Here is a 17928-nt window from a genome sequence, read left to right on the forward strand (position 1 = left end):
AGCCCGATGCATATTTTTATTAGTAACTAGCCTAAAGTTTATAAGATAAACTATGTTAAAGTTTTTAAGATAAAGTTTTAAAATACTAACCAAAAATTTCAGAAGGTTCTTCATCTTTCTCGTGTTCGCTCAGCCTGTCAATGCTGGAGATACCAGAATTATCAGGAAAATCAAATACGTCGGTAAGCTTCTGCTTTGGGTCGGCTTTCTAAAAGTGAATAAGGTCAAAGTCAATGAATTGTTTGTAGCAAATGGGAACATTACAAACTTGATTTGTTTAGCAAGGATAATCTTGCTATCACTGCTGCCTAAAGAAGAGATCCGTGACATTTTTTGAGGCGGGAGTTGGGGGGAACAGACCCCTCTGACACACAAAGGCAGGGTCCAGCTAAATTCAACAAGGACCAGAGAGACTCAGTAGCATAGGCTTTGCATCTGTTGCAACTTCTCAACTCAGCCATTATAGTCTGAAAGCAGACAGTAACTTTGCAGAAAAAATAGACACAAGCTGTGCTGCAATAAAACTTTATGAACACTGAAATTGGGGTTTTGTATCATTTTCACATATCACAAGATAGTCTTCTTTTGATTTTATTCCAACCATTTAAAAGGTAAAAATCTTTCTTAGCTCACAGGGTTGGACACCATCGGAGCAGGCCGGATCTAACCCATGGGCCAGAGTTTACTACCTCCTGACCTAAGGAAAGCTATGGGTCCACTCTGCCATGTACCCGAAAGTTCCTAAGAATACACACGGTCATAAACTCCCAAAAAAGAGACAAGGGTTTATGGATCAAGATACTAATAAGCCCCATGACATTTGCTACCCGAATCTTCATGAAGGACCAAAATATCCATAAAATGAGAAAAAAAAAATCCATCATAGCTCTGGGAAATGGGGATGGGTGCCATTAACAGATAAGAAAACATGAGGAAATTCTGGAAGATATAAAGGAGACGGAGTAAAATGGGCCAAACAAAAACGTCCCCATCTACGGACCCTCACTATCAAATCTGGCACGGAGGAAGTGGGGGCGGGACCCCAGGGAAGGGGAGCTGGCAGGCCCTCCTCTGGATTTCCCGCTGGGGCAGGCTGGGCGCAGGGCTGAAGAACTTGGAGAACTCCATGCCAGGCTAAACGTCAAATGGCTACGTGAAAAAAGCAAAATACACAATGTTGTACAAATTTTTTTTACAGGATGTCAATTATCCAAGTAAAAACAAAACCGACCTAGGCCCGGAAAAAAAGATTCCAGATGTTAGCAGCGGTCATTTTTTCTAACATACTGACTGGCAAAGGTGGGAGGTAAAGGAATACGCTTTTCACCATAACGCTGAGCTCACCACGTGAAGTCTACGAGACTTGAAGCTTCCCGCAAAGCGTTCATTATTTCGTAGCGTCGATTATGAAGTAACTACATTAAAATAAAAAGGTAACTTACATCTTTTGTGGAATGTGTTTTTCCCCCAGAGTTCTTTGACGATCTCACACTATTAAACAGCAAAAACACACAAAAAGGAAATATTAAAATAACCACGGAAATACTGTAACGTGCGACCCTTTCAAAGCATGTCCTTCCCCAGATTATATGTGTTAGTTGCACAAAGAGTGAGCACCCACGGAAAGTCAGGTGATGGCAAAATCCCTTTGGAAAAAAGAACCTGCATCTCACGTGTTATTTTTTTTACAGGCCCAATCATAAGGCCGGCGTACAAAACGGCACGCGGCTCTCGCTCAGGGCCACAGAGCTCTCCATCCTGCGGCTCCGCTTTCCCCGAGGACAAGTCGGTAGCAGCGACAGACAGTTTCTGCAGAACAGAGCGAAGGGAGGTACGCGGACACTTGTTAAGCACCTGACACCGTTCTAGCCTGTGCCTGGCTCCTGCACGTCCACGGTCACCGTGCAGCTCCGACAGTCCTAGAAAGGAGAAGCGATCCCCACGTTGTCGTTGTGTATTTGCCCAAAGCAGCACACGGCCAGGAAGCAGAAGCCTGCGTCAAAATTTCCGGCAGTTCAAGCCCAGAGCTCTCCCCTTCCACCGCTCACGCCCCTCCACTGGGCATCAGGGTCAAAGGATAAAGCTTCTTCAACAAGCGTAAACCAGATGCAGCAACAGTGACTAAAACACAGCCTGGGAATAGGAGTGGGGGAAATACTTCCGGCGAACACGTGCCGCGCGTGCTCCGTGCACCGGCACCGTCAGGCAGCACCGGGCGTGTGATACCGCCCAGAGCCCCGACCCCACGGCACGCTACACAGACCCCATTCGTGGACAGCAAAATCAATTTGGGTGTCTGAACCAATATTTGAGTACTGTTTTATTTTATATAATTTCAAACCTACAGAAAAATTACAACATTCTGTATGTTCTTCCAGGTTCACCAACTTCACATTTTGTCTCAGATGCTGCGTATAGTATAGAGACTCGTGCACCTTTACCCCTAAATAATTCAGCGCCCCTCTAAGAGAGCATTATCGTGCCATAATGCCACGATGCAATTTCCAAATTAAGAAAATTAACACTCATAGGATCATGTAATCTACAGTCCATATCCAAATTCCACTCATTTCCCCATAACTTTCCTTACAATCTTTTCGATATTTTCAAAAAGGAAATACAAAAGTATATAAAATAGAAGGTTGCGTTGGACACTGTATTTTCATACACGCTTTTTGTTGTTTTCCACAGGTGTGAAGTGCACCTGTGATGTAAAACATCATTACTGTGAATCGCGGTCAACAAAAATGCTGAACTCGTTAGAGCAGCGGTTCTCAAACGTAAGACATCAGAATCACCTGGAAGGCTTCCAACGGATTGCGTGGCCCCGCCCCCAGAGATTCTGATGCCTTAAACGTGGGATGAGGATCTGAGATGCATTGCTAACAAATCCACATTTCTAAAAACACTTTAAAAGGACCACTGCTTTATTTGATTCTCCTTTCCAAAAAAGAAGGTAGACCAGAAATTCATCTTACAGCACTTATGATTCTAGGGTTCAGGAAAAAGAAGTCAAGTGACTTATCAAAGGTCACACAGCCAAGAAACAAAACTAGAAACCAGACTGAAGAGCTCCTTATCCTCTTCTGTGCTTATCAAAAGGTCAAGTTTCCTCCTTACCCTAGGGTAGGAGCAAGGTGCGGTTTCGCAGTGATACCGCATGTAAGATTTTTGGTAGAGGTGCCCCAGTGCGTTTTGGGGAGAGGGAGAACAGATTTCATGAGTCTCAAAGGCAACAATATTGTGTGTATACACACGCGAATCTCTGATTCTCCCCCATCAGCAAGCGTCCCCACAGGAGTCTGGTCCCCGTTCGCTCCACCTCCCTGCTCTGTCCTGCCCCAGGCTTTCCCCTAAGCTCTGCCTGGCTTGCCTTCCACTGTCACTCAGCATCCACAAACCTCACCTTCTCCAGGCAGTCTTCCCACCGCCCAGGAAGAACTCCTGGATGTACACTGACCTTGTGTCCCCACCATCGCAAGCCGAGACCCCTTTACCTAGGACCACCCCAGGCCTTTGGATGCGCCAGCGGGACAGCTGTAATGAATCCATTAAACATAACACTCGGGAGAGCAGTTCTGGAGCCCGTATTTAAATGCGTGCCCTTTTTGATGGAAACAACACTGCCTGACCCATCCTGGAATGTCCTTTTTTAAGAATAACAAGCGGCAGCTGGGTCGCCCAGCTGGCGATTTGGCTCAGCTTTAAGGTTTGCGTTAGAAAAACAGCAGGGTCTTGAAAATAAGAATACTGACGGCCAGCCAGAGTGCAAACTTTCTAGAATGCCATGTCTGGCAAGTAGTAGGCACTCAATGAGTTACCCGTTGGATATTTTGTTTCAAAATACCTGAAGCCTGCTTTAGCCCACACTCGCCCACACGAAGCCAACAGTGGCTCACGTTCTCTTCCACCCGCCAGGCAGTTTTCGGCTGTAACTGCTTTGCTTTAAGTCTCACGGAAAGACCTTGTTGTTGGGACTCATACTCCCATTTTACAGCTGGAAACCGAGACCCTGAGCGAGTTCCGCAGGGGCAGAGCCAGGGAGCGTCGCTACGCAGCACAGCAGCTCCGACAGCCACAGACGCGGCAGGAAGAGAAAGAGACAAAGCCGGTGCCCGGGCTGCGTCCCCACGCAGCCGAGTACTTACCCGCCGCGCCCCGAGCCCCGCACCCGCCGCGACGGAGCCATCTACCTCCACAGCTCCCCGAATGGAGCCAGAAAAATCCCGCCGAACCGCGCGCCGCGCCGAGCAGCCAATCAGGCCCGAGCCCGCCCCCAGACCCCGCCCCGGACCGTTTCCTCCCCCGCGGGTCCGCCCCGTCCTGGGGCGCGTGACAAAATGCGTCTGGGATTTTGAGAAAGCGGATCTGGAGTCAGCGTCTTACAACCAATTGCTGGTGGTCCCTGAGACGCCAGACACTTGCCGAGCTTTTCCTCCCACCCGCGCCCGCGCCCGCGCCCGTTTTCCAAAGCTCCGCACTTCCGGAGCCGTATGGGCCCGCCCAGGGGGCGGGGAAGGGGAGGGCCCGATACATACCCGGGTAGGACCGCCTGGCGCTTAGGCTCCTGGGCAATTAGAGCGATGCATGCCAACAAGGCAGGATTTGATTTTACTGCTGCCTTTTAACCAGCTGTGTGAGGTTAGCCTGTGATTTTTACCTCCATTCTAGTTTCCTCATTGTAAATGGGAAGGGCCCCTTCTGGAGCTAATGTTCTTCGATTCTTTGCTTTCTGTTTAAAAATTTACTATGCGGGGCGCCTGGGTGGCTCAGTTGGTTAAGCGTCCGACTTCTTTGGCTCAAGTCAGGATCTCGCAGTTCGTGGGTTCCAGCCCCGCGTCAGGCCCTGTGAGGACAGTCTCCGAGCCTGGAGACTGCTTTGGATTCTGGGTCTCCCTCTTTCTCTGCCCCTTGCGCTCTCTCTCTCTCAGAAATAAACAAACATTAAAACAATTAAATAAGATAAAAATTTATTATCCTGCAAAAGAATGTTGGGCCTTTACCACACTATAAATAAAAATGAACTTAAAATGCATCAAAGAACTAAACTTAAAAAGGAAAACTACACAACTCTTAGAAGAAAACAGAGCAAAAATACTTAATGACACTGAATTTGGCAATGATTTCGTGGATATGATGCCAAAAGCACAGTTTGGGATCACGAAAAATTTCTGGAGGTGGATAGTAGTGGATGGTTACATGCCGCTAAAGTGCACAGTTCCAAGTGGTTAAAAAACTAAGGTTTATCTTACGTAGATTTTATCACAATAAAAAGAACATATTTCATGCCTACAAAAGAATATAACACATATAATGTAAGGATAAAAAGGAGCATCCAGGTACTCACCACTGGGTTAGAAAACAAATCATCATTCCACCAGACTTGATAACCCCCTACATAATGCATTACTTACTATTTATTTCTAAACTTTATATAAAGGATATTTGGTATGTACTTTGCAAGGGCTCTTATCAAAGCTATGCTTTTTAGATTTAGCCACATCAATGCATGTAGCTGGAGTTCATTTATTTTCATTGTCTTTGGAATGCTTTAAGTACATATTCCACATTTAGTTTATCCACCCCCCTGAGTATGGCTGCTTCAGTCTTTTTGCTCTTATCAACAACGCAGTGCCCAACTTCTTGTGTCTCATATGACACATACCCCACGAATATCTCTAGGGATGGACCTGGTAGAAATACTATTGCCTCATAGGAGAAGGCTTTATGTGATAATGCCAATTTTTACACCTTGTTTTACATCCCCCATCAGCAGTATATAAACGTCCTCTTGGCTCCATATACGTGTCAAGACTTAGAATTTTTAAGACTTTCGCATTTTTACCTAACTAGTGAGTTAAAATGGTATCCTATTATGTTTTCGATTTGCATTTCCCTTAAGACCATCGTCTTTTCATTGTTCATAGGCCCTTCCTGATTCCTCTTCGCTGAAATCGCCTCACCCAGGAATCTCTGGGCAACTGCCATAGGGGAATGAATCACCTTCCAGGAATTGACAGTATCATCCTGCTGATGGGTAGAAGTAGGGTTCCTGGAGCCACTGACCCTTGTCACCCTTAAGAGAGTGAACAGGTAGCTCCGTTTTCTGGGAAAAGGGCTGTAGGTCTTATGCTTGTGGATCTGAAAAAAGAAACTGCCCAACTGTGAAGACAGGAAGGGGTTCAGCACTGTGGATGAAATAAAAACACAACCCAAACAGGTATAAAAAATGAAAGGAACGTATGAGCTGTGTCACTGAGAAGCCCAGATGCAGGATGGCTTTGACAGCTACAACGGTTTGACCTAGAGGTTTGAGAAGCCGGCGGGGCTCTGAACCCATTTTCTTGCCTTTCTTGTACGCCATCTTGTTCGTCAGGCTGTGTACAATCAGCAGCAGCATTGGCGGCAACACTGGGGTTTAGTGAGCGTTTACTATGATCCAGGCACCGTGCTAAGTAGTAAACCATTTAAACCTTTCCATAACCCTGTGTGGTGAGCACTATAATCCCACTTTGCATATGACGAAACTAAGGAGCAGTCCCACAGGTGCTAAGAGGTGGTGCCTGCATTTGATCTTAGAATCCGAGCCCAGACCTTGTACCCAGCAGCCGTCCAAATCTCGTATCAGAACTCCATCATTCAAACAAAGCGAGTGGCCATGATCCCGTACTCCCAGAAAAAGGCTTAAGCGTTAATTGGGCTTTGGTGATATATCTACATGTGTTAGTGTTCTCCAGGAAAACAGAACCAATAGGAGGCACACACACACACACACTGCCTATATATATGTGTGTATATATATTTATAAGTAAAAAATAAATCTCTCATGTATATGTATTTAAAAAACTGTTAATACAAGAAGAGGCTCAGCACTCATATACATTTACATGAGAGAGAGATTTATTTTCAGAAATTATGTCACACAATGAATTGTGGCGTCTGACAAGTCTGAAATGGAGAAGGCAGGCCAGCAGCCTGTAATTCAGGTAAGAGCTGATGTTGCAGCCTTGAGTCTGAATTCTGCAGGACAGCATGCTGGAACCGCAGGCAGAATTTTAAGGCTGCAGTCTTGAGGCACAATTTCTTCATCATCAGGAGATTCCAGTCTTTGGTTTTAGGCCTTCAACTGATTGGGTGAGGCCCACCCACATTATGGCAAATAATCTGCTTTCCTCAAAGTCTACTAAGTTAAATGTTAATCATACCTTAAAAAAAAAAAGAAAAGAAAAAAAAGAAACCTTGCCAGCAACATCTAGACTTGTGTTTGACCAAACTGGGGACTATGACCTTGACCCATAACACTAACAAACACACACCCTCTGAACCAGTTCCTGTGGCCGAAAACCTGGAATACACTCACAAGCTTCCTGGAACCACATGGATTCCTGTTAGAGGTGGGGTGGCGGAGAGGGGTTGGAAAGTGGGAAAGCAGGAAATGGGCGCTGTGGAGACAGGCAATTCAATTCCTCTGCAGAAACTTTCCCAAGGTTGGTTGCAGAGCTCATCTTCATAGGGAAGGCAGGATTTCAACCTACGCGTTCTAACACCAAACTCACATTGGTTCCACTCCCTCGTGCTGCCTTCCCAGTTAAGCTGTTAGCTTCCAGTAGTGATTCTCAAATTGGGTGAGGAAAGGGGAGAGGAAAGGGGGCAGATCACAGATCTCTGGGTAAGCATGGAATGATAAGGTAAGTGCTATGATGATGTGGACAAGAGTCCCAGGTGCTCTGGTCAGAGTTTGGGTGGGAGCCCAGCCTAAGAATTTGGTGTCAAATGGTAATTTCAAGGCCTCTGTGGTTATTCATCCTGCTGGGGTGGAGACCAGAACACCCTCATGAGCATCTGGGTGTATAAAGCCCGGTGTGGAGCCCAGTCTGGTGGAAGGAAGTGAACACTAAGGCATAAGACAAGTATCAGAAATGTGGGGGCTGAAGCCCAGTGACTCGAGAGGGGAGAAGGATCAGTCAAGGGAAAAAGAAAAGCCCAGCAGGTCAGAGAGGCTGCAGCCAAGGGTAGATCCGGTCGCTGGGAAACCCTCTATGAAGACAATGGCAGATTATTTTTTAAGGACGCCATTGCCAATACAGTAAAACCTAGGTCAGCGAGTGTAATTCATCAGGAAACATGCTTGTAATCCAAAGCACTAGTATATCAAAGCGAATTTTCCCACAAGAAATAATGGAAACCCAGATGATTCATTATACAACTCCGAAATAGTCATATAAAAATGATTACAATACTGTAATAAAATACAAAAATAATAAAGAAAATACAAAATATAAAGAAAAATAAATGAACCTTTGAAAACCTTCATGGCTGGTGTGAGGGAGACGGAGAGAGGAGGGGTACTGTGTAGGATGACGTTCACCGTCACTAACGGAGGTTGACTGCAGTACAGTATTCATCACCTCTGGTCATCGACTGTGTTTCATGTAACCGGCAACGAGGCAGCAGAGGAAAGGGTCTCCATCTGCAGGCAGCCTGCCCTAGAATGAAGCAAAGCATTCCTAGCCGACTCTTGGATGGAAAAGCACGGGGCTGTCCATGGGCGCTTGGAAGCGACAACAAATACCCTAGTGCCAGTTGTGGGCACCTTCCAACGTTCTGAAATGTCACTGATATCTGTTGAACACCGCGGCCTGAGACCGAGCATCCAAGCATGAGAGACGATCACCCACAGTCCCACAGCAAGGGAGAGAGAGAGAGAGAGAGAGAGAGAGAGAGAGAGAGGACCCCTTGGCTCAGTTGTGATCGTGTGACATTCGGCATCACATACTCCTCATATTACAAGACGTTGTTCATTTATCAAGTTAAAATTTATGAGAAATGTTTGCTCGTCTTGCAGAACACTCACAGAACAAGTTACTCGCAATCCAAGGTTTTACCGGTTTCCAGTTTCAGATGCTTGTGTTGTGTGCGCTTTTTCCATGGCTGTTAACCTTTAGTGAACATTCATTAAATGCAACAACCATGTCTTGGTGTACCTAGGGAGACTGTAAGGAATTAGGGGTAGTGGCCGGGATGGGGTGAGGCACGGGTGTGGGACGAGGGCGGAGCATACAGGAGTGGACGGGGTGAGGTCCGGAGGACTGGAGGTAACCTGGGCAACGTGAGCAACCAGAGGATGCTCCGGGGCAGCAGAGGGCAGGTGATGGCGGAAATTCTGGAGGACATCATGGTGGGGGGGGGGGGCCAGGCGTGTTATATAACACTTCCATGTTTGGACAATGAAAAAAACCTACCACTATTGGGGCACCTGAGAGGCTCAGTCGGTTGAGCATCTGACTCTTGGTTTTGGCTCAGGTCATGATCTCTGGGTTGTGGGATCAAGCCCTGCATTGGGCTCCACACTGAGCATGGAACTGCTTAAGATTCTCCCTCTCTCTCTCTCTCTCTCTCCCCGCTCCAACCCCTCTACCCTGCCCCCGCAGTCACGTGCAGTCTCTCTTTAAAAAAAAAACAGTTTAATAAAACAAAAAACAACAAAAAAAGAACCCACCACAACTATTGCTTTTATAATACAAATGCAGAAAATAAAGCACTACAAACGGTCTTAGGCCCCGGGATAAACTGAATAGTGGAAATAGATCTCCCCCGTGACATGGGTTGCTGTATATATTCATGTTTTGGAATTATTCGTTTCATTTTTGTTTATTTATTTATTAATGTTTATTTCTTTTTGAGAGGCAGGAGAGACAGAGTGCGAGCAGGGGAGGGACAGAGAGAGAGGGAGACACAGACTCCGAAGCAGGTTCCAGGCTCTGAGCTGTTAGCACAGAGCCCAATGCAGGGCTTGAACTGAGCCACCCAGGTGCCCCTGTTAGATTGATTTCTAAATGAGAATATTAGTATTTACCTTATAGGTTTACCATGAAGATAATAGGTAAAGAATATGGAATGTGTGTATGTGTGTGTACATATATATACTTACATATACATATATACTTATACATATACATCCCTTTGCACCTGCTTATCATATCCTACTGGGCCTCTGCTTTTTTCCAAGTGAGCTCTTCTATGGAATTTCCTGTTCAGAACCGTGGCCACCAGAGGGCAGATGAAGACCGGGACTGGAGGTTTGAAGACCTAATTGGAGACCAGACTTCACATTTTCAGATATCATAAATATTGGTTCAAACTCTCTTCAAGATTAGTAAGACTACATCACTTAACTACCTGTTGCTCAACTGATTTTTCCTTGTCATATGCTTTATCCTGTCATGTATGCCAAGTTCATGGCCTTTAAGCTTCCCTGAAAGCAGTGGGTATGACATTCTAGTGTGGAAAGGTAAATAAAGAAAATAATTTCTTTCTCAAATTTCCCTCCTGTGTTTTTAACTTCCTGCAGCACCTAGTAAATACTGGGTACAGGAGAGTAACCCACTGAGCTTGGCAGTTCTCTTCGGGAAGAAACTAAAGGCATTATCTGTTTCAAACAGACCAACTGCTCACCATCTGTAACAATGACATGGCGAAACGCCTAAGAACGCCCGGGGTAGGGGGGCGGCGGGGGCAAGGCCAGGGCAAGGAAGGGGGAGACCTCGGCTTGGACACTCCTTTTATGAAAAAGAGGAAATAAAATTCAGAAAGGAAGTTATTATTCGGTATATTTTTAAGTTGGAGGCGGAAAGAGTTTTCCATTGCGGCGAATGGCAATGACGTTCAGTCCCTCCGTGTGTCACAGGCTCTCGGACGTCTCCCTGGCTCTGATACCCGACCACTAAACTTATTTGCTGTGCAACCAACGTCCTACTTTTTCCAGACCTAACTGGCACTGCCCGTAGCCAAGCTGAGATCACATGGCTAATTGGTCTGACCACACATCACGACCTGCAATGTCACATGTTTCGGATTCCGTTCCCAGCTCCCTGCAGGGCTGGGTCTGGTGCCAGAACCCTGCCAGGTCCATTCCAGCAAAGTCCAGGATTTCTCTGCCCGAGGAATAGCCGATTCCAAACTGCACAGGAATTCCTTTTTAGGACTGAAATTCATAAAAGGGACACATGAGCACATATGTGATAAAAAGAAAACAAAAGAACACCCCAGAGGAAGAGATTTTCATGAGAAAATAAGAGAAATAAAATCTCTACAGTAGAAGGTTGTCTCTATGATTCGCCCTGAAACTGTGATTTAAAAAAAAGAAAAAGAAGTTTCTGAAAACAGTTCTCTTCCTTTTAATGTCCTTGCTCACTCGGACGCGACTTTTGGGTGGCCTGGGGACACACAGTCTTGCCGCTGACCTTGTTAACAGAGTTCAGGGCAACTGGAGGCCTTACCTCAGGGATCCTTCCCTGATCAGCTGAGAATGGAAAAGTGCCAGACAACCTCAGGCCAGACACGCTTCCCTCTCAAACACCAGGTGACACAAAAACCTTCTTTCTGGAAACTTCTGTAGGAGTAAACGGCTACCCCCACCCTCTGGCTGCCACCCTGTGTCTCACAGGCCAGCTCACTCACCTCTTTAACCTTGTCACTTGGCATAAAGAAAATCACTACCAACCACCCTACCCTACACCTCACACCACTGCCAGGCCGAAAACACGTCAGATTCTTTCTTCCCTCGGTTTGGGGGATGGGAGAAGGCTTCCTAGAGGAAGTGGGATCTACGATTTAATTGGAATAAAGGAATAGGAGCCAGCGAGGCCAGGGTAAAAGAGTGGAACAGGGAGAGAGAGCCTGTGTAAAGGCCCAGTGGTGAGTGAGCGTGTGATGCGTTCTGAAAGCTGGGACAAGTTCACTGTGGCTGGAACAGAGTTGGGGAGGTAGCCAAAGATGAGGCTAGGGACACACGCAGGGGTCCTCCAGGTTCCTTGCTCCTCAAAACACGCACAGACCAGCAGCATTGGCACCCCGCCCCCACCCCCTGCCCAGGGAGCCTATGCACAAGGCACAATTTTAGGCCCAATTCCCAATGTATTGAATCCGCATCTGCATTTTAAGATCCCCAGGGGAGGTGATGCCCTGTAGAATCTGAGAAGGCCTCCTCTAAGTATATTAAGCAGTTCGGACTTGGGAACAACAGGAACTTTCTAAATGATTAAACAGGGGAATCACATGATAAGACTTGTGATTTAGAAAAATCATCCTTGCTGCAAAGTGGAGGAAAAGAGGGTGAGTCAGTAGAGACCAACACAGAGCCCAGGAGGCCAGTTAAGAGGCCGCTGCAGTGGTCTCAGGGAGAGACGGCGGCCGCTCTGGGCAGCGGGAATGGGGAGCGGACACCTCTGGCAGATGATAGGAGAAGCCTCCGCAAGACAGCGGTGGCCAGGCTGCCTGGGGCAGGGTGGCCCTGGAACACCTCCGGGCTGCAGGGCCCACTAACACTGTCAGGTGGGTGGGGGTCCTGGGGGGCTGGGCGGTGCCCGTGGGTGTGAGAAAGCACAAGACTCTCAGGGGAGAGTCCCTCTGTGTCCACACACGCTACCCATGTTGCCTAACGCAGAATGTGAGCAAACCAGTTTCACACACACTTCACATGTGTCCCACGCCGTGCACGGGCTCCGGGGCGCCTGTGGCAGGGCCCCGCTGTTGCTCTCAGGACTCACCTCCGATCTTAGCAGGAAGCCTGCCCAGAGCTCCTGGAGGGAATCCCAGCAGGTTCAGCGTTTAGCAAGGACAAGTTCTCTTAGGGAAATCCCACGGTCAGAACCATTCCCCTCCGCACCTTAACAGTCTCAACAAAAGTGAGTGGCTAAGAACTTATATTTAAAATAGATTTGTGAAGAAAAAACCCAAACCTGCTTCTGCCCAAGAACAGAACATCTCTGCACCTTAAGAACAGTGCTGAGAAGCAGAATTCAGCCAGCAAGACTTCTCCCATTTTAGCAAGCCCACAGCGTGAAGTTAAAAGTCAAAAATGGAAAAATGTGGGTTTTTTTTTTTTAAATGCCAAATAAATGGATAACAGGTAAGGTGGGTTGATTTCCCAATGACTGGTGCTGAGTGAAGGTGTCTCCTCTAGGACCCCGGGAAGAAAGGGCAGGGGGGTGGGCACGGGCTGCCCTGGGGGGACTTCGCATCCCCAGACTCACGCTAACCTGGGGGGGGCGCTGCACTTTCTCAGCTCTGGGCACTGAGGCTGTTCCCGCAGAGAATGGAGGAAAGGCCACTTCCCATGATAAATGCAGAGTGGGCTTCTGCCCTCTGTCCACCTGCCCTGCCTGGCAATGGGGACAGACCGGCAGACTTCCGCTTCTGCTGCCACGATCGCTGGAAATATGGATGAAAATTCCAGCATCGATGGCCTTTACCGGCCTCCACCTGATGACATGACATAAGCCACAAACAGGTGCATATGAAGTGGAGAGATTAGCTGTACCTGAGGACTGGCTCATTAAGGAGACTTGTCCCCACAGTGATGGGTGTCACACCACGAAGGCAGAGGGACAGCAAAAAAGGTGACTCGGGCAGAGAGGGCCTGCAGTTGGAAAATTCAGGCCTAGTTTGCTGATCTCCCCGACTTCCCGGAAGCTCCTGCCCCACCCCCTGCCCTTTCTGCTCTGCTGGAACCCTATGTCCATGGTGGCCACCACTGCTGAGTCAATGGATGCTCCTCTGTCCCCACCATATTCCAGCTTTCGACAGCATGACATCACGGACCCCCTTCCTCCCCAGAACTTTTGTCTCTCGGCTTCTGGGACACCCCATCCTTGGGTTCCCACCTTCCTCCATGGCAGGTCCTTCTCAGTCCCCATTGCTGGCTCCTTAATTCCCTTTCAAATACGCAAGGCTGGTCCTGTCTTAGGACCTCCTCTGCTTCCCATCCAGATTTTCTGGTTCCCCAGGCTCCCCGACCAAGTCTCCTTCACCTTCTGTACGCTGTTGGCTCGCCAGCATGTTATCTCCAGCCCCACAGCCTTCCAGGCGGCACACTCCTATCTGTCTTCACCTGCTGGTCTAGCAGCCACCTCAAATAGAAACGGTCCAAATCCAACCTCCTGACTCTGCGCCCCAAAACCGATGTGGGTCTTCGCAGCTGGGTAAGGGCAGGTGCACATCCGCCCAGCTGCGGTCACACCCTGATCCCTCCGTGCCCCTAGTTCCCCACGTCCTGTCCCCTCACCGCTTTCCTCCTGTCTCGGCTGCCACCAACCTGGTTCAAGCCACCATGCCCCGTGCTTTCCTCACATGGTCCTCGCTTTGAGAAGGACAACTCAGGGAGTGTTCCTCCTTGCCTCAGACACCTCAGTGGTTTCCTCCTGAAACCAGAAAAATCCAGATTCCCTTCTGGGCTCCAAGGCCTGGTACGCTGGTGCTCCTTCATCTCTTTTTCCCAATACTGCACTTTCCCTTGCTCATGATGCTCTACCCTTCCTTACTTTCTCTTCGGGTCCTGGGATGTACCACACTCTTTCTCATCTCAGGACCTTTGCACTCACGGTTTCTGGTTTTTGAACTTCTTCCCCAAACCTTGCAAGGCTGGTTCCCCTCCTCATTCTTCGGATTATCACCCACAGTCACCTCCTTAAAGGGACTTTCTCTGACCACAACACTTAAAGTGGGCCTGTGGTCCCCTCCCCAGTACTCCATCAGTAGTTTCCTGTGGAGCGCCATCACAAATGAATCCTTGGGTTTGCTTGTTTCCTGTGTGTCCATCTCTCTCTGTTACATAGGGAGCCTCTTCGGGGCAAGGACCTTGTCCGCTGAGCTCACCGCTGTGTCCCCACAGCACAGAACTGGGCCTGGCACTTAGCTGATGGTAAACACGAAACTGTGGACTCACCCCCTGCGTAACGGGGGGTTTCTGCGCGGACTCAGTGAGGACATCGGTAAGGAATGCACACTCCCCCAGCGCACTGTCCGTACCAAATCCAGAGCCCCTGCAGCTGTTACTGAGGAGGGTTTCTAGAACTTCTGTGGGATCTCATGAACTCGGCATATGCCCGTGACCCAGTTTTACACATGTCTTCTGCCTAAAATAGAGTGGCGGGCTCTAGGACACTTTTAGTCCTTGGTGGGCTTGGGGTTCCCAACATCACAGAGAGCAGCTCTAATTTCTGAGAACAAAACCATAGCTCTTGCTATGACAAAGAACAATCATAGGATAGGAATCGAAACCATTTGTACCGAAGCTTCGAGGCAGAACTACGGTCAGGAAGTTCACTGTCTAAGAAGAAACATCTATAGTGTAGGGCTGAATGCTTGGGTCCAGAGCCAGACGTGCCCAGCTTCAAGCCTACCCGGTGCGGGACGCTGGTCACATAATTTGTGCACTTCTATTTCCTCGTTGTAAATAGGGGACAACGGTAGCATTTGGCTCAAAGGGTTGTAACATGAAGCAGGTCATCTGTGTAAAAATGCTAAAAATAGTGCCTGGCATGTGGCAACATCTGATATATCTGAGTTATTATTATTATTCCAAGTAATCTAAAAAGTGGGAGTGAGACAAAAGTATTCACACATCTACCTAAAAACAGACTGCTTTTCTGAGTTTAGATCTAGAATGAGGGTGGGTCACAGCTGGGCCTGCAGGGAGGGGCAGGATGAGCTCTGAGGGACAGCCACTAAAGCACTACGTGGTTTAGCATTTCCCCGCTCACACGTTCTCGCAGGGGCTCCATGCCGAGACTCCTTCTCTCGGGCTGTTCTGTTGTTTTGTTTTGTTTTAGAGAGAGAGCATGCACAGAAGAAACCAACAGAGGTGGGAGGGAGGGAGAGAGAGAAACGGAATCGTAAGCAGGCTCCACACTCAGCACAGAGCCCAACGCAGGGCTCGATCCCACAACCCTGGCTGTAATCATGACCTGAGCCGAGATCAAGAGTCAGATGCTCACCCGACGGAAGCCCCTTTGGCTGTTCTGAAAGCAGCCTGACACAGGGCCTCTGGACAGAAGAAAAGACTGCCTCTTTCCAGGCCAACCACATCTCTTCTGTTCTGGCTGGGGTTGAGCCACAGACCCCTGGGCTTTCGAGGCATAGTTTTCATTTGTGGGACAGAATGCCACTGAGTATCGACTGCCACTGAACAGGCACGGACCCCAAACAGAGCACCGTGAAAGTTACAAATTGAAAGACCATGTTTGGGGATTAATATGCAGAATATCAAAATACCAAAGCTCAATAAAAACACACAAATAACCCAACTTGTAAAAAATGGGCAAAAGTCATGATGAGCTTTTTTTTCTCCAAAAAGATATACTAACAACCAATAAGCACAGGAAAGGATGCCCACCCTTACTAATCAGCACAGAAACGCAAAGCGAAACCATGATGAGATACCTCTTCACACCCACGTGCATTGTGAAAAACACAGAAATCGACCAGAGAGGATGTTTAGAGACAGGATGTGGAGACACTGGAACCCCTGTACATTGCTAGTGAGAACGTGAGCACAGCCGCCGGGGAAAACAGTGTGGCAACGCCTCCAGAAATGAAGCACAGAATACCCTATACTCCCACACTTGCACTTGTAGGTATGTACCCACAAGGATTGGAAGCAGGGACGAAAGCAGTATCAGTACACTCGCATTCCCAGTGTCATTCCTGATAGCTAAAAGGTACGAATGACTCAAATGTCCATCAACAAATGAATGGAGAAAGAAAACATGGTCTGGGCACACCATGGAGCATTCCTCAGCCTGAGAAAGGAAGGAAATCCTGACACATGCTACAATGTGGATGAACCTTGAGGACATTACGATCAGTGGAAAAACCAGTCCCAAAGGGCAGATACACTGTAGGATTTACCTCCAGTCGAATTCACGGTGACGGCCAGAACGGTGGTGGCCAGCGGCTGGGGAGAGGAGGGAACGGAAGTTAGCATCTAATGAATAGTTCCAGTTTTGCAGGATGAAAGAGTTCTGTGCACAGACGGCGCTGCTGGCCGCACAACAGTGTGAGCGCACCTAATGTCTCTGAACTGTGTGCTGAAAAATGATGAAGGCTGGGCGGCTCAGGTAAGCGTCTGCCTTTGGCTCAGGTCATGATCTTGTGGTTCATGGGATCAGGGCCATAGTGGGCTATATGATGACAGCACAGAGACTGCTTAGGATTCTCTCTCTCAAAATAAATAAAACATTTAATTAAAAAAAATAAATGGGGGGAGGTGCCTGGGTGGCTCCAGTAGGTTTAGCATCTGACTTCGGCTCAGGTCATGATATCACGGCCCGTGGGTTCAAGCCCCATGCTTGGTCCAAAATTCCAAGTATTTGTTCTTATTTAAATAGAAATCTCCTATTTAACTGGGATTTATTTAATGGACTCCCACTGGCGCACAAGCCGTGCTGGGTGCAAAGGGAGGGAAAAGGTCGTCATGCCTTAGTGTGAGAAACTCACGTTTCAATTCAGGGGAAGAGGCAGAGAAAGAAGAGATGAGGGAAGACGAGATAAGGAATTTAATAACACAAACAAAAGGCAGAATGAGTTTGCAGGCTTTCAAGAGATACGTGCAGAGGGTTTGAGCTCTAGAGGAAGAAACCAAACGTCTCCACGCCAAACGTGAAATTTAAGGGAGGGAGCAAGGGCAGGAGGCGGATCTCAACGTGACAGACTCCACACGGAACTGGGGGCGGGCAGAGGAACACCTGGGGAAGAGAAAACCTTTGCAATGATAGCAGAGCGTGGAAACCGAGGAAAAGGGAGGAGAAAACGTCAGCCGCCAGAATGACACATCTTCTAAAACAATGCTTAGTCAGAGAATTACTAAAATACACAGAATCAAAGCACCACAGAACCACCAACTACTGCCAGTGTCTCCTGAAACGTAGCTTCCCAGCAAAGAATGTGCATTTCCAAGAATATCTGTATTGCTCACACCATGATTTTCTTTTCCACCACGGAGTGGGGCTGACGCCAGAGAACCCAGCCAGGGGCCCCAGGTCGGCCCGTAAGCATCAGCGAAGACGCGGGAAGGCGGGTCTGAGACCCAGGGCCCTTCGTGCTGCCCCAAGCATCACCCCTGACATGAAAAGAGAGGCTTTCATTCTC

The 17928-nt window shown here is 48.0% G+C and overlaps 1 protein-coding gene across 1 annotated transcript in view; it reads right to left on the reverse strand.

Annotated features, from left to right (window-relative positions):
• Nucleotides 1–4226, reverse strand: part of CENPU (centromere protein U) — a 37821-nt gene extending 33595 nt beyond the window's left edge. The window contains exons 1-3 of the mRNA XM_029934504.1: nucleotides 4149–4226; nucleotides 1443–1491; nucleotides 91–208 (exon numbers count right to left, since the gene is read on the reverse strand). Coding sequence (XP_029790364.1) covers nucleotides 91–208; nucleotides 1443–1491; nucleotides 4149–4189 — 208 coding nt within the window. The 5' untranslated portion in view covers nucleotides 4190–4226. The remainder of the gene's footprint in view (nucleotides 1–90; nucleotides 209–1442; nucleotides 1492–4148) is intronic.
• Nucleotides 4227–17928: the final 13702 nt, after the last annotated feature.

The sequence above is a fragment of the Suricata suricatta genome, chromosome 1, assembly GCF_006229205.1.
Source record: "Suricata suricatta isolate VVHF042 chromosome 1, meerkat_22Aug2017_6uvM2_HiC, whole genome shotgun sequence".
Classification (NCBI taxonomy): Eukaryota; Metazoa; Chordata; class Mammalia; order Carnivora; family Herpestidae; genus Suricata; species Suricata suricatta.